General features: G+C 30.5%; 1 protein-coding gene across 1 annotated transcript in view; it reads left to right on the top strand.

Moving 5' to 3' along the window:
* Positions 1-26,440, top strand: part of LOC107437090 (dynein axonemal heavy chain 5) — a 165,860-nt gene that overhangs the window by 129,368 nt on the left and 10,052 nt on the right. Inside the window, exons 56-57 of the mRNA XM_043043611.2 lie at positions 1,414-1,676; positions 17,097-17,250. Coding sequence (XP_042899545.2) covers positions 1,414-1,676; positions 17,097-17,250 — 417 coding nt within the window. The remainder of the gene's footprint in view (positions 1-1,413; positions 1,677-17,096; positions 17,251-26,440) is intronic.

Below are 26,440 nucleotides of genomic sequence, written 5' to 3'. Positions count from 1 at the left end.
AAACTTAACCATTTTTCCCTTCTCTCACTATTCCCTACTATTTATATTTTGTTTGGAAGGTAACAATAACTGTTTCATAAAAATTTAAAATTACTCAATTAAAAAAAATCAACGTTTCTTATAACACTCGCGCAGATTTGGTTACGTAGATTAAATTTCCAATTTGATTGGGATAAAATGTAAACCTAACTATTTTGCTACGTCTTACCATTACAACTTCATCCAAAATCTTGATTTTAAAAAAAAATTAACATTTAAATTACTAAATTTGCAAAATGTTTTTTTTTTTCGTCAAAGGAATTATTTTAGCAATAGTACCTAAAAAGAATAGTTTAGTTTTGCTTCTATTTAAAATAATATTTTAATTTTGTATTTAATTGCATTAATTGGTTATTTTAATTGCATGTGTTGACATCGCACAATTTAAGATAAAATTGATTAAAAATTAAATATAACTTGTTTACAGCATGATGGTTGCAAAACAATATGATAAAATTTTTATCTAAATTTATTTATAGTTTTAAATGAAATTTAAATAAAGACTAAATCTTTAAGGTATCCGACTACCTTAAAAAAGAGGATTTTCACAAAAAATCACTTTTTTATTTTATTGCTTTATAATAATGCCCAATTTTTCTAGTTTTAAAAACTGTTTTGTTNCTAAATCTTTAATGGTCGAGTTATTCTCGGTATTATTTTCGACCGAGTACGACACTGATTTTCCTGTGTTTGATTATAAACAGATAAACCTCAAGGAATTACTTTTCCAATCTATTTGAATTAATTTGCGAATACAAATCACTATTCTCCATATTAAATGACATTTAAAATCAACGTTACTCATTCGGCATAACGAATATGATTTATTCAAACATTAAATACAGTTAGTTCTTATATAATAACTTTGATTTTGATTACCTAATATTTTTTTCTGTTTTTGTAAGTGGTAGTTTCATGTTTTTCAACAAAAGTCTTATAAAGGGAGTTCATAGTTATAATAATAATGAATATCTAATGACATTAAAATAATAATTAAGATATTTAAAACTTTTTTTTTTCGAATGGGCGCCTGTGTTAACATCCGTCAATTCAGGCATCTACAGGGCGATTTTGTTGACCTCTCTGTCAGGGGCGCCATATTAGATGGGCCAACGTCGCTCCCACAGTAAGGACAGATAGTACAGAGAAGGAAAGAACATCCATGACTTGCCCGGAATTCGAACCCAGAACCTTTCTGATGCAAGGGCAGTTCCTTGCCCCCTACACAGACCGGTCGGCATATTCAAAACTAATACTGTTCTTTGCATTCTCGGAGAGTTTAGATTTGGGTGAAAATTTCGTTTCGTTTCCTGCTGGGTGTAATATATAGGCTTATTGCAAAAGTTTTATTCATAAAAATTATGTTTGTGATAGGGTCCATGTTGGCGAACCATAAGATTTATGCTGGCGGAGGTGAAATATGGAGGTCGCGTAACTGACGATTTCGACAAAAGACTGCTCACAACTTACATGAATGAATGGTTCAATGAAAAGATACTTCACCACCATTTTGAATTCTATCCAGGCTACAAATTGCCAGTGTGCAATAATCTGAGACAATGCTTGGATGGAATCAGAAGAATTCCAGCCGATGATTGCCCTCCAGTGTTTGGATTGCATCAGAATGCAGATATAACGTAAGTACCATAGAAATTTATTTAGTGAAAAAAATTCCGTAAAAACGCAGAAAAAAAACTAAACTGTTTAACTAAAACTGTTTAATTATTTAAGTTCTTGTTCAAAAAGGTATATAACTGGACATCTCATTCACAAAATTTTGGAAAACTCTTGATTTTTTTCGGGGTATTTCTTTTAGATATTTCAAAATATTGTTATTATTTGATAAATATCTAGTTGATAAACATCTAGTCTGGTGGGTAAGAATTTCTTACCTTGTCTTCAGCGGGGTTGCAGTTTATGGGGCAGCTTTTAGCTGTTTATGTGATCGGACTGTACTTTCAATGATCGTGTTTTAGTGGTTCAGATTTGACTTCTAATGTAATGTACCCGGTGGTTTCAGAGCCGGGAAGTAATTTACAGAGTTATACTTATTTTATTTCTGTAATATAATTTAAACTTCTGTAAATATCTTTTTTATTTTCACAGAAATTTTCCGTTATTAATTCTCAGTTATTTTACGCGAGACTCACGATAAATGATTTTCAGATGGTTCTCGCATACAATCTTTTTACAGTGCATCTTGGAGTGCTTTGTTTTTGCTTGCAGCTTAGCTGTTGATTTGCATGAAAAGAATAAACACACGAATATAAATAAGGTAATGGAATATAATTAATATGTTAATCGAATATAAATATGCTTGCACGTTTGGCATAAATATGGTACCATATACATTTGGTGATGAGTTCATCCTGTTTAGTGGTATGCCTGAACCAATTTAATATATGACGCATAATAACATCCAAATTAATAAAGAACCAAGAAATTCTGATTTAATTTTGAAGTGTTAATTCTCAGTCTTAATCTTCTCTTAAATCTTTTTCCTTGTGATGAGTTGTTAATCAGAAATTTTGCCAATGCTCGATTTCGAGTACGCAAGATGTTAACTCTGCGGGAATTTTCCTAGTGATTAAAACAATTGAAAACCTGCAAGTGACGTTATCATAAGTGAAACGTGTCTTTTTGTTGACTCAGATATCAATCAGGTTCGACACGCCTCCCTGACGTCACTTACAGGTATCCAATTAAATTGATTTAAATCCCATGTGTAATCAATTTACTTCTTCTTGAGTTGCAAGAACACTATTGGAAGAAATTTGAAAAAATTAAGAAGTGGTTGGTAAAATATTCGCAAAATAAACGAATTTGTTTACGAATAATATTACATGAATTTTATGTTTATTGGATAACCATTTTCTGTTATACTCGTATTTCGACGTTTCAGTTTTACATAAATTTTACGCATACTTAGTAAAATTTAAAGGTGAAATATACGTATTTTGGACGTAAAATTGATGGTTCTCCACATGGGAATTCCTTATTTTTGTAATTATTTGAAATTTTTAGGCTGTCAAAAGCTCTTGTTGTCAGAACAAAATTAACAGGATTTCAAAATTTAAAGATAATCAGTTCATATCTACAGCTTTTTGGCTATTAACTTATTGAAGAGGTTGATGGCTACCGAATTTCCCCAAAATAACCAACCATATGAAATATCGAAAGAAAACGAGAAGATAGTGGAAATGTACGTTTTGATCCGTTTTGAAACAAGAAACTATGTAATTTTTTTAAAAAAAAAAATAACCATTTGCAGCTACAACTTGGCACAGTATGAGAACAAAAATGACAGTTGATCTTATAACTATTTCAGCAGAACAGTCTGACATGCAGCAGAAAATATTGTTTTATAGTTTTTCCTGTCTGTGCCGCCATCTATCTGCTTATTTTGTAACCGATTGTGAATTCTAGTTGGCGAAACAAATTACATTTCTGTCTACTTCAATTTTTTTATAAATTTATTTTTCATACCTAAAATAATCGGCTTATTTACACTCTCTCGGAGCGACAATAAAAAATTCAAAAGCCTAAACCTTAACTGAAACTTTTTAAAAAGTATTTGATTTTTAAAAAACTTTCCCTTAAAAATGGTTTCTATTCTACTTTTCATGACTCTTATAGTTTTTTAAAAGTTTTATAATGAGACCGTCTTTTGAGTTCTATAAATTACTAATATTTTTAATATAAAAATTAATATATTAATTGCTATCTTCAATATTTCAGTATGGAACAATGTATTATACATTGTTAAATGTTTAATTAAAACAAAAAGGATTTCCTCATATATACAAATTGAGTTTGAAAATTGTTGTTTTTAATTTAACATTTTGTTTAATGTAGTGGACCTAAATTATGTTGAAACAATCGTAACTGAAAAAAATATATTTGTATATTTTAAATTAACACGAGAATACCGTATTGTGCGTCATTGAACAGACTGTATTGGAACAAACGTAATCGATGCGATTATCATATGCAACGAAAATAAAAAAAAGTAATATGCGTGCTAACATTTAATAAAATCAGATGCAAAAAATTATGAAGTTATATCATGCTTCTAAGACTGCAAATTTGAAAAAAGATTTGTCAGGTTCGTGAAAACGTGCTTTTTCCATATTCTTCCGATCTCATCGATACTGTTAAATTATGCAAGAAATAAACGGGAAAAAAACGGATTTTAAAAAAAAGATACTGTGAATTATATAAAGTGAGAGCAATGTAAAATAAAACCTTTCTATTCACTCAATGAAATAATAAGTTTATTTGAAGAAGCGCATAAGAAGTGCAAACATTAAAGTTATTGTAAATATAAAGAATTATTATTTTGGTAATAATATTTTCAAAATTATAGAAAACTGGGGTACTTTTTGTGTTAGTTATTGAAGGCAAAGGTTTTAGAGCGTTAAATAATCTAGTTTAAAAAGAGAAAGCTTTATTTGTGGTAATCTTTTATTTCCAGTGTGAACACCCTATTTTTAAATGGGTGATTTTATATTTCTGTTCACGATCGAAGTACCTTTGTTTTTCTTAAATATTTAAAATCTTTCATTCACTGTTTCAAATAAATTTGGGCCTTTATATCATTTTAAACTTGTACACTCTTTATTTTTCATAACTGACACGATTGTTACATACAATTAAAGTATTATTAATGTTTTTTTTCATTTTTATTGCAACTTCAAAGCATATTTCATTTTTGTTTAAAAATAGTTATTAATAAACAAATTTATTTAACGTTTAAATTTTCCAAATATGTTTTTAAAATTCAACTGTAAGCATGGTGAATAAAACCTTCCACCAAACCTGTCATTTGCCTCAGCTGTAAATTAAACATTGGCACTAATTTGCATCCACAGTTAATCTTTATTATCTTTTGAAAAATCAAACGGAAGTGATTTTAGATTTGGAGCTAAAAAGTTTAAGAACCCAATTGCAGGTCAAAGTGGCTCTCTCCCGAGACAATAAAAATACCAGTGCGTACAAACGAAGACCATACTAGCACTTCATTGAAGTGCTCTGTTAGATATTTTGAACCTTGATGAATTGTAATATAGTTCCAAGTCACTACCACCTTAATATGATGCTAATTTTGGACCTTATTATTGCTCTTCTTAAACTTGATTACAAAGTGCTATGGTTCAACTTGTACGAAAACTTGGTTCAATTTAACGCATTTTAAGAGATGCAGCAAATTTGCAATGGTTTATGGTTACATATTAACATACATATATTCGTATAAACGCGTACATACATTCGTATAAACAGTATAGTTTATGGTTTAAAATAAAAACATCATGGTTTATGATTTCAAGTACTAATATTACGTTATGGTTTAAGATTCCATGTAAAAATATCTATATACATATTAACAGCATGGTTTAAAGTACGAAAATTGTATCATTTTTAATGGTTACATATACATATAAACAGTATGGTTTACGGTACTAACATTATGATTCAACGTTGCTCCAATTTTTCAAAGAGTGTAAAATTAGTTTTATTATTATACCCACTATTTAAATGTTTTAGTTTAAAATTTTATGGTAATTTTAAATTTAACTTTTAAAATATTTTCAAATTGTTAGACTTTTTTATTAACTTAGAAAGAGGACAAAAAAATAGTCATTATAAACCAAATCATTTTTTAAACGACAAAGAGTTTTGTTTTGATGTTACGAGCCATTTTAAATTAATTAAATATCTGGTTTATTACAAAGACTGTTGCAGATACTTAGTAGTGTGTTTTGTGTTTAATTAATTAGAAAATATTAAAAGACGATGCAATTTGTATAATACAGCTTTCTTCTTTATTTCCACCTTTTCCTATTAAAATATATTTTAAAACTCCATTTATTATTGATCAACAAAACATAATAACGTTTTCTTTTTTTGGAAAATAAAGACACATTTTGATACATCTGCATAGTTAGAAATCAATTCTATAAATATTTAATTTTTAGCTATTGATAGTTTTTTACACAATATTTGTAATATTATTATTATTTCTCGGAAAAAAGGGTTAAATAACAATTTCTAAAAGGATATCGTAAACTTTGTTCTAAGTAGACTAAAGTGAATAATAACGGAAAAAGCACAAATAAAGTACAGATGTGGACATTCTATAGTTTTGGTACTCTATTACCAATATAAAATAACTAAAAATCATAACTATATTTACCTGTAAATCATTTATTTGGTCCCCATTTAAAGGTATGCATTTACCAAAAATTTTGATTTATTATCTTTTCCTAATGTTATTCTCTGTTATTACTTCGTTTTTAGTATTATTTTCAATTTAAAATTTTAATCTTGAAGCGAAAAGTGATCTTCCTTTATTAGAATATAAAGTAATTGTATGATATTACTTTGCTCAAAACATTTTAGGATAAACATACGCAGTAACCGCTTTTTAGTTTTCAAACTGTAAATACGGTTTCCTTACTTTTATACTAATTTTTTTGTTAAAACTGAGTATGGTTAGCATATGCATTTAAAATAATGAATACAATATAATTAATCAAATCATAAAGTGATGTTACGAATTAACTTTCCACTCTGATGTTAAATAATAAATTCGGAAAACAATATTTCATGAGTATTTATAGTAACATAAAGTTAAATAAGAATTTAAAAAGCACGTTTGTGGAGGAAATTACAAGAAAATTTAATCTATTTAAATTTTATGGATAAATTTTTTTAAAAAATCGGTATTAAATCTTGCAGTACCTAATGTATGTAAATGCGACGAAACATTTTTTAATATTTTAATGAATTTGAATAATACTTAACTTTGATATAAAAAATGTTTACTGTTTATAAAAAAACTTAAAAATAAAATCGTGGGATTGGTGATCAAAGCGAGCAGGGAATGGATCCTAATTACTCATAACTTTAAATGGAGTCCAATTTCAGTAGCATTCAGTCTTATTCACTAATTATTTTTACAATTAAATTAGATTGATGTAAGCAAATTTAATTATGCTGTGTCTAAGAAAAAAATATCAACAATTTAAATGAAAAAATTCTTAAACAGTCTTGTATGCATATGAAATTTAAATGTTCAACTATTTTAAAGAAATAAAATAAAGCCTGAATAAATTTAAGAATTTACAATTATCAATAGCTTTATTTAAATCTCTCTTAAAAAATTTTATGTTTAATGTCATAAATTTATATAAGTCTAAACGGATGGCCATTAAACAGATAAATACTTTTTTTCCGAGTTTTATAGCTTAAAAATACATTTATTCATTTATCAATATTAACTTTCGCATAAATTTCTTTGTTTCAACGATAATGACTGGAAAATTTAGCTATGAAATATTGGCGAGCATTAACATCAAATGATTTACATGCGCTTGTTGTATGATTATGGCTGGCTTTAAAATGCTCTTAAAAATAGATGCTTTTATAGAACGAAAGAAAATTGAATGTTTTGAGCTTAATCTTAGATAGGGAAAAAATTCGATTACGATCAAAAGTTATTATTTATATGTTTTTCTTCGTTCTGCGGAATTTCATTATTTATGTATTTTGATTCGTTTATAGTTCCCTTAAAATGATTGGATTAAATGTCTAACAAAATGTTTAACGACTCATTTCTTTTATTTTGTAGTTAAAAAGTATGATGTTTCTTAAGTGCTTTATTTTATAACCTGGTTTAGTTATGTTTTTTTTATAAACAACATCTTATTTCATTTAGCTCTAGTCTATATTGTCTCGTAGCAAACAAATGTCTTTATTGTCAACTAGATTAATTTATTTTGATTTTATAATTAACTTTTTTACTGCGTTTTTATTAATTTGCTTTCGTACTTGTGAGTTTGATGGTGTCTAAAGCTAAGCCAAAGCTCTTAGCTGAATAAAATTCAGGTTTAACTATTTCCACACAATTATACGCAGTATACCTCGAATTTTTATCACCAACTAATAATAATTTATTGTACTAGTGATGGGACTTATGCCAATGGTTTAGATTAGCTCTAAACCTTAAAACTGTACAAAGATTCATTTAAATTTGAGGCAACCATTGATGTTATTAGGAATCGATCCTCCACAACATTGTTGAGTCAGTCCAGGATGTGCTCCGGAGATGCTGGGATGTTGTAGTTTGAGCATGGTCGAAATTTCATTCCATTTTCAAATTTTATGGCCTTGAGTTAGTTCTAAGTCTACGAAGAATTGTTGAGACGCTTCGAGGGAACTTGAATTTCGAAAGCTTAACAGCAGATTTTCTGGCATACCAGTTATGAGCATGGTCTAGTTTTTTTTTTCAAAATGGAAAGATTAACATTTTCAGAGAGAAGTGTCATGTTCTCTTTAGTTCCAGATAAATCTCTGGTTCCGAATTTCTCCTAGCCCTCAGCCCTTTTTTGGTATTTCAGCATGAAAAGGGATTAACTGAAAAATTAGATCTGATTCCTTATGAGAATTGATTATATGGCAGGCTAGGTTATAATTTTAGGGAGTGTATAATAACACGTGAAACATTTTTAAATGCTAGGATTGCTGTATGGGAATCAATAAAAAAAATTGCTATGAAGAGGTTAGTTTTAGCGATACCTTTTAGTACTTAATGAACAGCAGTTAATTTCGCTCTAAAAACTAGCAAGAGGAAAGAATGTTTTATTTTGATTATAGTACTATAAATATCGATTATAATCATGCATCCTCAAATAAATTTCAATCTGAAATTTTTTTTTAATCATCTTCTGAAGAAGTCAATTTAATAGCTACGGATTTAAGTAGTTCTGGTAAATCATGATTTTTTTAATACATTTGAAGTAAGCTGAGTGTTAGGATGTCGGTTGCTATAGGAACTTGGGCGAATTCTTCTAAAAGAACGAGGTGGGGAGAGAATAGTTGTTTTAATCGTTATAAAAATTCCATTACTGGATATGGTCTCTCCCATGGTTTTCTGGGATATTAATTGTTATACTATGTTTGAAATCTCTCTCCGACGAGCTATAAAAGTAGAAATTTCAACTGAAGTTCTGTATCAGGTGCTTTTTAAGTTGGAATTGTTTCTTGAGTTATTTAAGCGCAATTTATTACAGTTTTATTGGCAAAAGAAATTATTTCAACCTCTTGAAATAAGAATTTTAAAAAAAAAATGAAATGAAAACATAGTATAATTTAAAAGTTTATAAATTTGGTGATAACATTTCCTAAATTCAATTTAAAAGAAACCATCACAAAAGGTTGTTTGATATGATTTCAAAAATGATATAGTGTTCAAGATTAATTTATTCAAAACCACATATTCATTATACATCCAAATATTTAAGAAAAAATGGCAGATTTTACTAGATTCCAAATTTTTTCCTATACTGCACCAAATCAATTGAGAATATTCCTAAATATCGTTTCCAAATGTTGGTTTTAATTTTTTCCTTCTTACATATAAATTTGCGACACCTAGTGTGTATATTTTTCTGCACAATTTTGCAAAGTTCTAAAAATATACATTGAGGGTGGTGGTAACGAAACACCGGGTACAAACTGTTATTAATTAAATTTTAACAAGGATTCTAAACATTTTGTGATCAAAGCAATGTGTGATTTGAAAATTAATAAATTCAACGACGACATTTTAAAACCCCTACTTAACAGTCGAAACCATCACAAAAGGCTGCTCAATATGCTTTTAAAAATGATGCGATATCAACTGATGAAATGAAAGATCCATTCACTTAAAATCAAATATCCATTAGACATCCAAATCTTCAATAATAGCCGGCAATTTATACAGGATCCCAAACTCCTCCCACACTGCATCGAATCAACTGAGAACAATCATAAATATCGTTCCCATAAGCACTCACAAAACATCTTTCCCAGAGAACGAAAATTCCTTTTCTGCTTTTAAAACTTTTCAATAACCCGGGAATAAATGATTTCTAATGCAAGAAAACTGAATAAACACAGAATGATATCTTCTGCTGGATGAGATGTACACACACACACATGTTAGAGTTTCGAATCGATTTGCGTTTAAATGAAATTCCTTTTTTTTTATTATCCCGGAAATAAGAAGGAATTTATGTGGATGTATATTTTTCCTCCATGAAACGTCCACTTTTCTCTCCCCCTCTTCACTTCACTTCAGATGAAATGTATTGTTGCTGCCAGTTTTTGTATCGTCCTGTGATATTGATGTAATGCGTTCAAATATAATTTTCTTTCTTTGGTTCCCCCCACTCCCGTTATAAAATGCTTGATAACCTTTAAATCTACTGGATTTTTTAGTTTTTCTGTCTTTATTTTTCCACCAGGATCTTGGTGGAATGGTTTTTGTTGGGATAGAGAAGAAATTCCTACTCCCAGAATATTTCTTTTGTAATGATTGAGTGATACCAAGGAATTCTGCACTGGTCGATTTCAATGCAGAGCTTAAAAAATAATTGACAACTGGTTGTTATTGTTATAACTACAAATTGTGAGATAAAATACCATAATTTATTTTAAAGGAAAGTTGATTATGTGCCAACAATATGCTTTTCAAGGGTAATATTATTTACAGAGAAATATAGGAGTATGTATTTTAGAATTTATTTATGGAAAAACTAAGGACGTGAGTATGGAAGATTAATCATGAGATAGCAGAGAAATGCAGGCTGAGAGTTGAAATCAGGAAAGCAAGAAGGAGATAGATTAGAGAAATGCAGTCTGAGAGTTGAAATCAGGTAAGCAAAAAGGAGATAGATTAGAGAAATGCAGTCTGAGAGCTGAAATCAGGTATGCAAAAAGTAACATTTTCCCCACATATGACGAACGATTTAAATTAGAGAAACGCTTAGGCCAGCGGTTCCAGCCTCTTTAGTTGAACGGTCCATGCTTTTTGTAAAAAAAAGAAAAAAAACCTTAGAGGCACTTTAAGTACTGAAAACGTTACAAATAAAAATGTAACGACAAATAGACGCATATTTTATGTGCATGAAATACACCCTAACTTTATCCTGACTTAGATTCTCGATCATCCTCCACAGCTTAGTACAATGCTGTCCGTGGTCCATTTGTGGGCAGTGACCCATAGGTTGTAAGCCTCTAGCTAACGGAACAGAACGTTTGCTTCCCAATTATGTGATCAAGTTCGACTTCGTTTTCTAGTGATGATTGGTTTATTCGTTTACTGTTCCCGGCTCTCACCATCGGACAGACAATATCTTCAAGACATTGCTTAAAACTCCCTTGTCGTTGAACTAAACGTGGGTAGTTTCCGAGGTTTTCCCTTTCATATAACCATGATTATGTTAATGTATATAATATAAGAGTTTAATTACGTAATATAATATTATAATATATTAGTTTAACGCAAAAAGTTTTTCATGATCAAAAAGTTTCTTTGTGTTTTGGGTAAAACTCAAGACTATAAAATGAATGATATTTTTTCTTATTATTATTTAATGGTATTTATCATTTATTATTATTTTATTCAACCCGCATGCTCATTTTTTTGCAATACGTAAAAATATATTTTCTATGTGTAAAAATGCAATTAAAAAAATTCTTTTAAACTTATTTTTGTACTATGTTATAGACTGTTTTCAGCTTGTTTTATTTATTATTTGGTTCTAAAAATGCACTGTTTATGAATTATCTCTTTTTCATTTAAGTATAGTATGAACTTGTAATACTTGGCCGTTGTAACATTAGAGTTTACATTCTCAATTGGTCATTTAATGAAGGCATCAATGCTTTAATGGAGCACTCCTATAAATGACTCTCTTAATTTAAAACCGTGAACTTCCAAATAATTTGATATAGTATCTTTAGTTTGATTGGTCTCGTTTGTAGCCTATATTCATAGTTTAGATCACAGTTCAGATTCCTCATTTAGGTAGAAACTTTGCGGGGGGTTTTTTGTTGTTTTTTTTTAACACTTTTAGAAATAAATTTCTTGCTTTTGACGATATACCAAACTGTGGGCTGCTGTATTTTGGACGATCATTTTACCACGAAAGCTAGGATTTTAGACAAAACGCAAATTTGAGAGTAACAGCTTTGTCATATGTGTGTCTTTTCTATGCATTCTAAAAAATATGCAATTTCCTAAATTTTAGGTAATTATTACTGAAGGATTTCTATTCTTTAGTAGCATTCAACATTTGCCGTGAATTATAAGGGGAAATTAGCATAGTTTAAAGATAATAGAAGGCCGTGGTTGCCTTCTTTTCATCACCGCTGACGTAACAATCAGTTATCCAACATTTTTAAACTTATCTCAAAATATTGTTACCAAATTAAATTTTTAACCGGGGAAGTAACTTTTGTTCAACACGTTTTACAATGGGGACATTTTTTCATTGTTATAAGTAATATTATCTCTTCCCCAGTAATTGCCATAACAAAAAATACCATATCCATTGCATTTGAAGTTCGTGTATGACGAAATATTTCGTAATATCCAGTTAACAGGTTCACACTTCTTAAGACACCATATTAAAACAACTAAAAAAAATGGTACTTTCTATTATTGGGTAGTAAAAGGTCTTGTTCATTGAGTAACCAGGTGATTAATCCCCTGATAAAGGTGGTTAATCCCCGTCTTATCTGAACGCGTATTTGTTTTTATTCTGAAATATTATGTTTCAAGAATTGTTAATACATATTCACATGAGTTTCACAGCCGATTTTGTTATAAATTATGGTAGTGTAATATGAACATGTGCCATATCAAGGAGGAAACACTGACAATCGCCAATAGCTCATAAGTGTAAATCTAGAACGACAGGTATAACCAATCGAAAACACGTCAATTTTCGATTCTCCATTTAATTTGAAGCGTTTGCACTGAAGCACATCGTTAAAGAAGTTAGTGCGCTACTAGGTTTCCCGTGTTTTGTAGTCTTACACACCTTTTATTCTTTTGCAGTATTTTCCATCAGTTTCATTACTTTAAACATCGCCTTAATGCTTTTGGCGAAATTCATACCCTTAAACAAGCCAAGACTATAATTTTCTCAACTGGATGAATTTCCTTAAAGCCTTCTACGAAAAAGTTCTGTCAAAAACGAAAAAAAAAAAATCTTGAAATTTAATTATTTATTTCTAAACTCTATGATTATCGTTTTGAAATACTTGAAAAGAGTAATAAACTCATTGTTGAACGTCACAAGTATACCGTTTAATAATTCATTTTCTGTTAAATTTAATTAAAAACTATACTTTATAGTGATTTTGTTGCCATTGATATTTTAAAAATCTCTTTTAATTAAAACTTAAGATCTTTCGAAAGAAAAAATAAACTCGTCAAAGCATGTGCACCACTTATTAAATTAGAGTATAATTAATTTTATTCTCATACAATAAAAAATAACGAAATTTTCTGATTTGGAGAAATATATTTTTCATCTCTATCGCTAAAATTTTACAAGAATTTAATTCTTTTAAATAAAACGCTGGTTCTTTTACTAATTAATGCAAGTTTTATTAATGAACAAACTAGAATATTTTAAATTAACTGTTTTTGAGAATGCAACTTTATTTTCGACGAAGAGTTTTTGTTTAAGCAATTAATTATTTAAACATAAAATTTTAATAAGTAAATGCCTGATAAATGTAATTATGCTTCTGAAAGATTTATTTAGAAACTACAAAGATAGTTTAAATTCTTTTTCCAACCAATTTATTTTAATTAGGAAAATATCTTTCGCTGTTATTGCTTTATTAGTAAACTTATGAATAATTAGCGTCACGTAATCCTTATTTTTATTTATTTCGTTCTTAGAAATATGGTAAGATACTTTGAGTAAAGTATTCTAGAAAATGTTGAAAACTATGTACGAATTTCGTTAATTGAATATTTGTATTTGGCTTTCTTAAAAAACATAATAAATATTCATGGAATAATTTATTTTGTATGCATCTAGTGATTCGTCGCAGGGGAAATCTAATTATTTAATGAAAGTTATACTTAATTGATTTTATGAACAAGCATTATTTAAACTTTTAAAGAGAAACTATTTTCAAGCCCCATTGCACTTTTATCTTATTATTTGTTGCCTAAGTGTATGATTAAGTTTATAAGTAGGACATTTACCATTAAATGTCTAAAAGCCAATTAGTTAAGATATTGCCATAGTTATGAGTTCGATATTTTCATGTTTTAGTCTCTGTAAGAACTACATTCTTCGGATTGAAATATTTTGTTTGTGCCATATATAGACCCATATTATATATTTTATGATAGTCTCAAACAAAATGTTCTTAATTTTTGTAGTTTACTTTCTTATGGTCATTATAAGGTTTTTCCAGAATATAGGAACCTAGAGTCTTGGTGGCACAGGGGATAGGATGCTCTCCTCCCAATGAGGTGACACTGGTTCGAATCCCAGCGATGGCTGGTCGATACGAATCCGCTACCGGCTCGGACCAACCACAGTGTTGACGTAAAATATCCTTAGTGTTAGACGGATCGAGGATTAGAGTCCTCTTGCCATCAAGCTAACCGTGGGAAATTTTCGTCGTTTTCATTTTCATGTAACGCAAATGCGAGTTAGTTCGATCGAGAAATCCTCCACGAGCGCAAAATTCTCTCAATACTTGATCAAGGAGTTCCCTTGTATTCTGAATTGGGTTCAAAATTACAAGGCTACGGAGTTGAACATTGGTAGTTGTAAACTGTAAAAATTAGACCGGCTGTTAAACGACGGTTATAGAATATAAAGTAAAATATCGGAACCAAAAATTAGATAGGGTACTCCGTAATCCAGAGACAAAATCTAATTTGCATTTTAATTTGACAATTGTTAACACAAATGGAATGTAGATTTCTACTAACAAAAGTAAGAGATTTGTGTAAGACATATGGGGAAATATTTTTAGCTGCGAGTCAATTTTCAACGAAAAGAAACGTAACAAAAAATTTCATCGTAGTCTTAACATGGAGTAATGAACAAGGTAATTTTATCTGGTGGAATATCAAATTTTAAGATCTTTAATTTGGTTTTGTTTTAAAAATCAATCTTAACAATTTATCAATTAATACTATCAAACCAACAATTAAATGCTATCAAATTAATATAAACTAGTGGGCTGCGCCCCCTGCTCGCTGACGCTCGCCAAACCCCGAAAATTGCTACGCAATCTTATATGGTTTGCTTCGCAAACCAAGTTCGCTTCGCTCGCTACTAACTTAGGTACATNTTAAAATATCTATGTATTATTAAATGCTATCAAATTATTATAAATATATTTTCAATAATGATCTCTTTAAATCTATGACACACATACTTGATATTTTATAGAATATAAGATATTATAAGATGTAAGTACCTCGGTGGGAAAAAAATATATCAGGTATATTTGGGCTTCGGTTATTTTTAATTGAAATTTGCAAATGAGCTAAATTTAAAATTACACTTTTATAATTACAGATATGAATCAATTAGTTACTAATTTGCGTAGCTTGTCTTGTTTTTTCGGCTGGTGAAACAAAAAACACAGCTCTACACAATTAATGAAATTTTAACGTGGAGTAAGAAGGAGTTTGTTTACCTAGTTTGGGTTACCTTAATCCGCAACTTTTCTTTCTCTTGTTGAAAATATCTAGCTATGTTAGATTCAGGGACTCTATCGGAATATTGTGTCATGTAGTTAGTAATCATGCGTACCTCGCAAATGTCTCTCTGCATGACTTTTGTTCTTATAAAATCTAATTTTCACGAGCAAAGAGTCAATCTTAATTGTTAAAAAATGTGACTTCAAATTTTATAATTGAATAGTTAAACAATAATTTAAGTAACAAAATTAGACACAAAAATATACTTTATCTGAATAAACACATATTTTTTACAAAGGATTTAGATTCATCAAAATATAAGAAACAGCCACAATTTTAAACATATGATCTCAAAAGTTAGTCAAGAGAGCAGTCGAAGGTTAGGACCCCTTAATGTTAGTTTCACTTTTTGTGCATTACACCGTAAGTCGGGAAATTTTTGAGTGAATCAAAAAATTTTTGTGCACAATTATAAAATTTATTAAAAGAAAATCTCAATAAATTTTTTTTTAATGATTACTTATTATAATAGACGATAGAGTTAGTTTCTGAGGTAGAATATAGTTTTTATCTATTTAATCAATCTAATTTTTAATGACAAAATACAAATTTTAAACAAACTCGGTCAAATAGTATTTGAGAAACGAAAGTTTAAAGAAAACTTCTTTCTTGTGTTTTTATTATTTAGAAAAATTTCTATGAATCTTCGTCCAAATGTAGTATAAATTTGTATATCTAACAATGTTTAGCTCAATTTAATGAAAAAAGAGTTACGCTTAAAAAAATTAGTTTTGCTTAGTCTAATACTGACGAAATCCAACAATAATAATAAAAAATATAATTGTTTTAACTTTTTTAAATTACCACAGTTTTGTGTACAATTGTACTGTGTCGTAACTACCACGATAAATATTAAATACCAATTCACTAGTATATAAGACATGTTAACTTGATTATGTCAGGAAGTACCTTTTGATAGATGAATTTTGACATAGTCGATAATTAAATCCCTTCAATGGTGACCCGGACGTGATATGAGCTTGCCAATATAGATGGATGGTCCACATTTAAACAGTTTATTCGCTTAAAAATATTCACTGCTCAAAGAAGAAAAAATCCGGTGAAGTAAATAATGTCTCCCGGTAATAAACAATATTGAGAAAAAAGCCAACTGAGCGAAATGTTGTGAAGAAAAAACATAATGAGCAAAAATGATATAATGATATAAGAGCCTAAATCAACTAGTGGTATTCATTCATCGAATTCTATCACAGATAAAATTCTGGAAGGGGAGTTGTGTTGCTTAACTACCACTATAAATATTAAATACCAATTCACTGGTACATAAGACATGTTAACTTGATTCTATCAGGAGGTACCTTTTGATAGATGAAGGTTGACATAGTCTATAATTAAATCCTTTCAGTACATTGTTGATTAATATTGGTTGATTAATATTGTTTAATTAATGGTTTACTTTCTTTTTATTCTGTTTAAAGAATAGATAGTCATTTAGTTTATTATAAAATTTATGTTTCAGGTATCAAATTAATACTGCCAATGACGTTTTGGATGCTTTGATCCGTGTACCTCCACAAGATTCGGCTAGTGGGGTGGAGACTAAAGAAGATATAGTCAGCAAAATGGCAGAAGAAATGCTTCAGAAAATGCCGCCAGAATATGTGTCACACGAGGTAAAGTATTATAACTGTCTTCTACCAACCTTAATCATAGCTATCTGTAGTAAGATATAAAATTTTAACCTTTTAATTACTTTTCATATAATGCTAAGATTTCAAATAGTTTACAACACAACTTCACAATTCAAGGACATAACTATTACATGATGTCAATTTGCTTTATAGTTGACATGCTTAGTTTCAGAAGCGTAAAACTTTTTCTAAAAGTCTGTGTTTAGAAAGCTCAACATATTGGAAGAAGACTAGGTTTTAAAATAATGTTGGCACTAATGTAAGACGAATGAAATGAGGTCAATACTTTGAATGTCACAGCATGCAGAGTATTTTTAACATACAGAGTGTCCCAGGAATATTGGAACAAATTTTAAAGCGAGGTAAGGAGATCAAGAGAATATTTGCGTAGCAACCCATGGTCGGAAATGTCTTTGCTCCCCTCTAGGTAGTGTTGTTCACAAAATGGATTGGGCGCGGTTAACCGGTTACCTTGCCACCACGTTTTCCTAATTTAAGCTGCATGTATTTTTTTCGATGGAGTACACTGAAAAGTGCTATGGTTGCAAGAATCGTCTGTGTTGCTGTGGTTATCCAACAAAATATAGGTGTATTAGAGCGAGTCAGCCAATCTATGGCCCGACGGTGTGACGTAGGCATCGCCAGCAATGGTGGAAACTATTATCATCTTTTGTGACGTGTACCACAGCACATGTTATATCTTTGACCAATAAATATTTCAGATGTTTTCAGTCTTGTGTCACTTTATTTCTCGTTCCTGTCCTACTACTTTTCCATGATGTTTTCGATCATGGGTTGCTATGTATTTCTGAATCCTTGTGATGTCCCCTACCTCCCCTTAAAGTTGGTCCCATTAATTCTAGGACACTCTACATTTTCATTGGGGTATGAAGGTAAACCAATTTTTTTTTTAAATTACAGCGAAAATATAAAAATAAAATACAAATCTCATCAAGTGGCAAATTCTCCAAACTTGCTTTACCTGTTATATTGTGATTTTTGAATAGAAACTTATTGATTTTAAAGGTGCGTTTGTTTTAAGGAAGTTTGTTAGTTGCGCGGTGCTGGTTGACATTGTCCAAAAGTTTTTAATGAACAATGATCTCAATTGAAATCTTATCATTGGAACAAAGGGTATGATTGTTCGGGGTTTTCTGGTTTCTTATATCTCGGCAGCAAGCTATATTTTTTTTACAGTTTCTTAATGTTATTGATGTTTGAAAGTAACAAAGTGATAGTCCAAATCTTCACACAAAGACTTACTTTAACAAATCTGGAAGAAGCTTACAAGTTTAATTGTGATAGCAAAAAGCACTGGATTCGGGAAACGATAGAACCTTTGTATTTAGTACACGAATAGTATACGAAAAAATATCAAATAGTATAATTTTTTTTTCTTTTCTGTACTTAATAAGAGTTTTTACTTATTGCTAAGATTTGAACAAGTAACGGAATATATGTATTTTGATTATTTTAGGTATTAATGTGCGTCAAAATTAGAAAAAATGATTTTATTTAACCCTGAGTTCTCTCACGTTACTCATACTTTAAAAAAAAATTTTAATTTTATGTAACACTTAAACGGATTTAAAAAATGAGCAAGAGAATGCTTTAATTTAAAACTTCGCGAAATCTACATAATTTATGACTTTCCTTAAACAGTTTATTCGCAATTTTGACATTCTACTAATAGAACCCAAAAACATTATTCATTAATAAAACAGATATAAAGCCTTGTTTATAATCCAAAATTTGCTTTACGGTTTCTTAGAAAACTCCTTACGCAATATCGCTGACTTTTGATGAAATTTGATTTTCAATATCAAAATTTTCCAGCGACTCCTCTTTACGTGGTTTCCCCTCCCCAACCACGTACCCTCCCTCATATGCAGACGACATTTCATGGACATTAACGACCAATTCGAACCTTAGGAAGATGCATGGTAATGGCCTAGGTACCCCTATTTTAATGCCCTACCCCCATTACATCTCATTAGGTACGTTATTCACTTGCAAATGATGTCAGAAAGTAGAGTGCCATTCATTTGAAAGACTGAGGGGATATTGGGGAACAGGGGGGGAGGGCTGACCCAACTGTTAGTGGACACAAAACAAAGTCGGAAATGGAAAAGATGGGAATATTGCGAGGGGGGTGCGTCGCGGTTTCCCAGTCACTAAATATGCACATTTAGAATTATGAGTTAACATTATTTTAGAAACTGGGAATGTCGGGAGTTCTTTAATGAAGGTTTGTAGCTCCCATTTTGACAATTTCGAATGGAAGAAGACACAATGGTAATATGGCAATTTCTTCCTTTTGCTTTCTGGAAGAAAGGGGGTGGAAGAGAAATGTATAAAGTCTTTCAAAATAGATCTTTTCCTCAACTGGAGTTGTTCAATGACCTAATGAAGCTTGCTTTAGTTTTGAATATTTGTAGTTAAGTTCCTAAGAGGTGGTTAGTTTTGGTTAAATGGTATGTAAACACAAATAATAACGACTAATTCCATACTCAGGGTTATGGAATTTGAAAGATGATCCAATCTATGTTTGACTTAAAAACATTATAAAACATTAATGAGTATTATTATTATAATTAAAAGCCCTTGAAATTCTTTTTAGCGTTGGCATCAAAGAACTGCAAACCGAAGTATCAAAGGAGTGAGTTATGAGCATGAACGTTAACTACATTATTTAAAATTTCTGAATGAAAATTATTTTCTCTCCTGGTCAACGAAAAGCTGAAATTAACTGAGCCATAAGTCGAACAGAAATAAAAGTTTAAAGGGTGACAATTCATATAAACAAACTGTTCTACATTTCTGTTTTAATTATGTTATTAAGTTCCGCTCCTTGGTTCGGTCCTCGGGCAAGGCAAGGTTAACTCTGCCTTTCATCCCTTCAGTGGATCGATAAAATGAGTACCAAGCATGTTTGGGAACTAAACACTGGGGGTTCCACGTTGGGCTGACCATCCAACTGGAACATCTGCCCCTGCACCCCAGAGCCCAAAGGTCAAGAAAACTGAGATGGGCACAGTAAGTCTTGGTCCTCTATGGGCTGTCGCGCCACTGAATTTAGTTTAGTTTAAGTTCCGCAGGTTCAATATTTTTCTTTGGTTTTGTATACATTTCATGAGTTGATACTAAAATAATGGGATTAAAACAGTAGTTAATCCATCACTTAAATTTATAATCGTGTACATTAAGGAAATTTTATTATTGTTTTGTTTCAAATGCATTTTCGAGTAGCATTGAAATATATATAAATCAAATCATACCGCATATAATTTGAATAAAGTGTTTCTAATTCTGAGGCTTAACAGAATATAGATGTTGCATGCATTCAGAACTTCATTCTAAAAAGAGTACTCATACAAATTCAAAGTTAGACTAAAATAGAAAGGTACTCAAAGGACTAACACAGTGAGATCGAACGACAAAACAATCTGTAAGGGACTCTGATGGCAAGTGAACCCCCTCTTAGAACTTTATTTCCTATACTGTAATTGATCAATAACTTTATGACAGCACCTGTAGCATGCTTTAGTTATAAATAATTATAGAGACCGTCACCAATAGCCCATTACTGTAACTTTAATGCTACATTTATAACCAAATCAATTACTTATAACTAGATTTAGTTTTAATTGAATGGTGCATATACAGCACACATCACAAACCATAATACACAATCAGAGTATAGAATTAAAACGGTATTCTAAACCGTGTTAGATACGAAAGTAAATGGGGTAAGATGGAAGTCAACCTTGAAGTAGATAATAGATCTAAATTTCCTTAACTGAAATTAATCAATGGCCTAATGTAGTTATCACTTACTTTAAATTCCAACATAGTTCTGTTTCAATAAGCTATGCAGCAAAATTGCAACTTCTGTTACAATCTCAGAACATGGTATTTAAACGGGGAGCTAAATTTCGTCTAATGTTAACATTTTCGTTGTCTATCCTGCGCCTGAAGAGATTGTGGCGTCAACGCTACAGGGCTAATCAAGAGCCAGTGTGGGTCTGATGTCTCATTCAACAATCACGCGTTCTGGAGGAAGAGTTTTTGCAATAGGGTAATATCTATGAATGTCAAACCACAGAGAGAAGAAGACTGAGATAAGACAACAGAGTGAATGCAACAGAGATCAGAGTTAATACACACCATGCGTCAATAATGTCCAATCCTTATTAGCTCTTGAATTTATTGTTTTTAAAGTGGATGATGTGGTTTTTATTTTTGGTTTTCCTGCAGTAATTACACCTAGATATTCTTTTGAAGAACATCGATGCCAAAGTAATTATACACCTTCAGAAAAATTAATTTTAATTCATAAATTATAATATTATACCAAGAATCATGATATTATGCAAATTAACAGCAATTTAAATAAGGTGTTTATTTAAATCATAATATGATGTAATCAAGTACAATAAAAAAAATTTTTTAAAAGAGAAAGTTCAACTTTAAGCTTTATAAAGGTTGCAGTAAGTTAGCAAGATGCTTTACTTATCCATAGAATAGGCCACTTCAACTTAACCAAACTTGTTTATTTTATTCCTCTTCTTATTGGTCAATTTTTACCACTCGACAACTTCTAGTTTCAATTATTTCTGTTGATTCTGCCTATCGACGTTGATAATGCTTATTTATTGTACCGAAACGACTGTCTTTTTAAATCTCACGTTTGTTTTTCACGTTGTTATTAAAGTTACTATAAAGTGTTGCAATCCTCGGGCCGGGCAAGGCTGACTCAGCCTTTCATCCCTTCAGTGGGTCGATAAATGAGTACCAAGCATGCTTGGGAACTAAATACTAGGGGTTCCGCGTTCGGCTGACCACCTGACCGGAACATCTGCCCCTGCACCCCAGAGCACAAGGTCAAAAAAAACTGAGATGGGCACAGTAGGCCTTGGCCCTCTATGGGCTGTCGCGCCACTGAGTTTAGTAGTAATTNTCAGCCTTTCATCCCTTCAGTGGGTCGATAAATGAGTACCAAGCATACTTGGGAACTAAACACTAGAGGTTCCGCGTTCGGCTGACCACCTCACCGGAACATCTGCCCCTGCACCCCAGAGCCCAAGATCAAGAAAACTGAGATGGGCACAGTAGGCCTTGGCTCTCTATGGGCTGTCGCGCCACTGAGTTTAGTATAAAGTGTAAGTACAGTATTTTTTTAACTATGTCATATAATTTATTTTATTTAATAGACTTAAAAATAAATATGTTGCACATTTTAATCATTTGTATATACTAATCAAAGATAAATATTTATTTGTGTTTTATGTATAAGCATTTTAATTTTCTTGTTCGTATGAAAGACAATGAAGCATTAAAAATAGTTCTTTTAAGCTACACTTTTCTTTGTATTTTATAGAATACACTGTTTCATGGATATTTTTATTTGAAGCAAGATGCTTATTTTGTTTTAAATTAGCTTACAGTGAATTTTGAAAAAAATACACTCAAACAAAATATAGTTATTTGAAATTGAAAGCTAAAAATATATTCATAAATCCACTACGTATTTCAAAAAAATTAATTAATTATTTAATGAAATAAAGATTTTCCATTATATTATTACATGATTTATTAAAATTCAAATACGATACTTTTAAGTGACGTTTTATTAATCATAATCGTTACTATTACGATTGAATTTAACGTCAAAACCTTATGTTTAGTAGAAAATGTTTATTATAGTTAGCTATAACATTAAAACAGATTTTCGTACATAGTTAAACTGTAAAGAGGGAAACGGAGTTTAGTAATGGAATGAAAGTGCTTCGTTTATAATCTATTAATTCCTTTTACAATTAAATTTAAATCAAGCTATATAATTAGGCATCTTTGAAATTTAAATATCTGATTGATAGTTAAAAATGATATTCTGAATTCGAAACTTTTAACTATACTTTTGCTAGTAAACGCTAACCAAACTATTTCAATTTAAAAAGTATTAGTTATTTTAATAGATGCGATTTATTTTAGATGATAGGTGACGGTTTATTTTGATAATCAGCGCTTTAGAATATAAATATCATTAGAATTCTCTTATGCAGTTATCACATAGAGTTATTGCTCTTTTTTACTGTTCTTTTATTAAATTGGTTTTGTGTCTACCATAATGGAATCTTGCCATCGATATTTCATCCACTTTTCCTCTGACTAGAGCACCAAAATTCTTGTTGGAACTCTGTTCTCGTTGGCAATACTTCAATTGCTCCTTGATAACTAAGTAGAATTCATTGCCTTTTCATCATCAAATAGAATATATCATCAATCAAAATAAGATCATATAAGAGAGCAGCTAAGTAGGCAAAATTTTCATCGGGATCCCTGTTTTTGTTGCAAAATAAAAAGCATCTGTCGTTTCCTCGTTTCTTCAAGCAAAATTAATATCGACATACTAGTCACACGAAACTTATCATTAATCATGATTCCATTAATTTTTAATAGGAGCGTTTGTTGCAGAAACAAAGACACAGAGTATTAAATGTTTGCGTAACATCCCATGTCACACCTTTACAAATTTCCAATACTTTTTTCTGGCATTCAATTTTCTAATTACTGCTGTTTTAGGAATTTCCGTACCAATTTAAATATAAAAAGCTATTTTTTTATAATATTCTACAAATGGTGACAAACCTTTAGCGATTCCGATTCCAGATAGATTTTTAAGAGTGCAAAACTTTTCATTACGGTAGAGTTGATGATTCCCCTAAATTTGAATAAATAGCAATTTATGTTATGACCTTTGCTGACAAACAGTAAGAAATTTTGAAAAAAAAATTCTGTAATCACACAGAATTTTTATAAGAGTTGAGTTTATTTCTGTCCAAATTTAAATAAAATGTAATATTTTCTGATGATCTACTAAAAATATTTTACAAAATGAAGGCTTTTTTCAATACCTATCGATATGCTATATATTATGCTTGCGTGGTTTCGAAAACACGAACACTTTTCTTTTTAAAATAAACAGTATAAGAGCAACTATAGCGACCACAGTAGTCACTGTTCCTTAGACAAGAATTCTTTATTTGGAATGTACTTTAAGTAAATTTATTTTATTTGTACTTTAAATAATGGAAAAGTCCAGAATGCTATAATTTTCATTGACGTCCCAACAATAAGTGAAATAGGTTTATGATATTAACCTTTTCTTATTTAAAACTGATAAAGAAATAATGGTTACGACCAGCAAAGCAGCGAATTAGCAATATGGTTTAAAACTGACCAATCTAAATGTCAAAGATGAGTTCGTATTGTCATAATTATCGTTCGTATCGACATAATTTAAATTAGAACATTTAGTACCCACACAGAATTATCGTTTCAAGATATATATAGTTGGTAATCTTGAACCACAATTCTACGCATGTTTGTTGACAATTTAATAAGATGTTAAACTGAACAACGCTTCTGTTCAAGTTGAACAACAGTATCTTCTAATCAAGTTTAAGATAATTTAATTTAAAAGATAATATAATTTGCTAGATAATATCTTTCAACACGTTCCAAAATTTCTGACTATGTTGTGTACTGTTTTAGCAATTCTAATACGTATGACTGACTACAGCTACAGCACATTACGCAATAATTATCATCGATAATTAAATCTATCGATATTCCGAAACACTCATCATTTCTTGAACCATCATTGGCATTTATATTTTTGCTTCTGTCCCCGAGAAGACTCCACTAAAGCAGAAGCGTCATCAGTCTTTATGTTGTAACCATGGAGATGACGTTTGATCGCAGTAAGTCATACCTCTGAGACAAACTCTCTTTCCCCCTCTTATAAATATGAAATGTGAAGTGAAACTGATAATATTTTGTTACCTAATAACAGATCCCCCTTTGGAATAATTGCTCACATTTGTGGCGAATTGAGTGCCGTTCTGTGTAAGATAATTCCGACGCCTATAGTTTACGCGAGCTTTAATTATTCGATTTGGGATGGATAAACACTCTATTGTTTCGTTTGGTAATGGACCTAAAGTATTGTTTTTATTGACATCTGGAACAAAATAATTTGCTTTAAAAATGGGCTTGCAAGTGGCGATTGCAAGATTTGTGTTGGTAGTACCTCGCAATATGGATGATATGATGATATAATATAATAATATTTTATTTTCATTTTATAAATATCTGGATTGATTGATTTGAAATAAACTTTATGATGTAGCAGGCCCCAAAAAATATGAATGCGTTGAAATCTTTAAATTATGAATTTTGCAATGATCTAAATACACTCATTGGATTATATTTCGTCGGAGAGTATTTAAATCTGGAAACAGATAGTTAGTTCCATCAAAAAGTGTTTGTTCCAATTCTTGATTCAAAGTTCCCTTGTCTTCTGAGTTGTGTTCAAAATCGCTAAACATTATTATGCTAATTAATATTAAATATGCTAACATTTTATTTTCGTTAGCATCTACATGAAGAATAAATTAACTGCTATTTATTTATTACAAAAGAAATTAAAGGATTGTATAAAAATTTAAAAAAAGGTAGAAAACATACAATGCCTCTAAATGCAAGACAAATGGCATTCTTATGTAATGGAGAAATGATATCTAATTCATACAGATCTTGGTGAGAATAACGTTACAACTAAAAAAAGAAAGTAAAAAGCCTAATTTCATTTTATGAAATCAATGTCCAAGTAGATTTTCATTTTATTTTACATCCGTCGGTGAACAGCCGACCCAATTTTTGGGTTTACGACTACTATTGTTCAGCTCCGTAACCTTGTAATTTTGAACCAATCCAGAGGACAAGGAAACTCCTGGATCCCCCAGAGTTATTGATTTGTTATGGGAACATGGAGGACTTTGCTACTCGACAGATTTAACGTCCTTCAGTCACCACTTACTACACGGGGAGTCTTCGGCAGGCGGGGATCAAACCCACGAACTCTTGGACATGGGTCCAATGCCCTACCAACCAGGCTTTCCCGGCCTGTTGCCCAAGTAGCTTGGAAAGAATGAGTTGTGAATATGTACCTTCTCATTTAGAAATAGAAGTAGCGCATTCATCACTCTTTCAACACCTTAAAAACTAGCCTAATAAATGCTAACTCAAGTGTGGACATTTTTATATTTTGATTCTATTCTAATGGCTTGCGGTCTATTAATAGCTATACCCATAGTCATTTCACAGG

The sequence above is a fragment of the Parasteatoda tepidariorum genome, chromosome 2 (genome assembly GCF_043381705.1).
Source record: "Parasteatoda tepidariorum isolate YZ-2023 chromosome 2, CAS_Ptep_4.0, whole genome shotgun sequence".
Lineage (NCBI taxonomy): Eukaryota > Metazoa > Arthropoda > Arachnida > Araneae > Theridiidae > Parasteatoda > Parasteatoda tepidariorum.
This window is presented reverse-complemented; position numbering and strand designations above follow the sequence as displayed.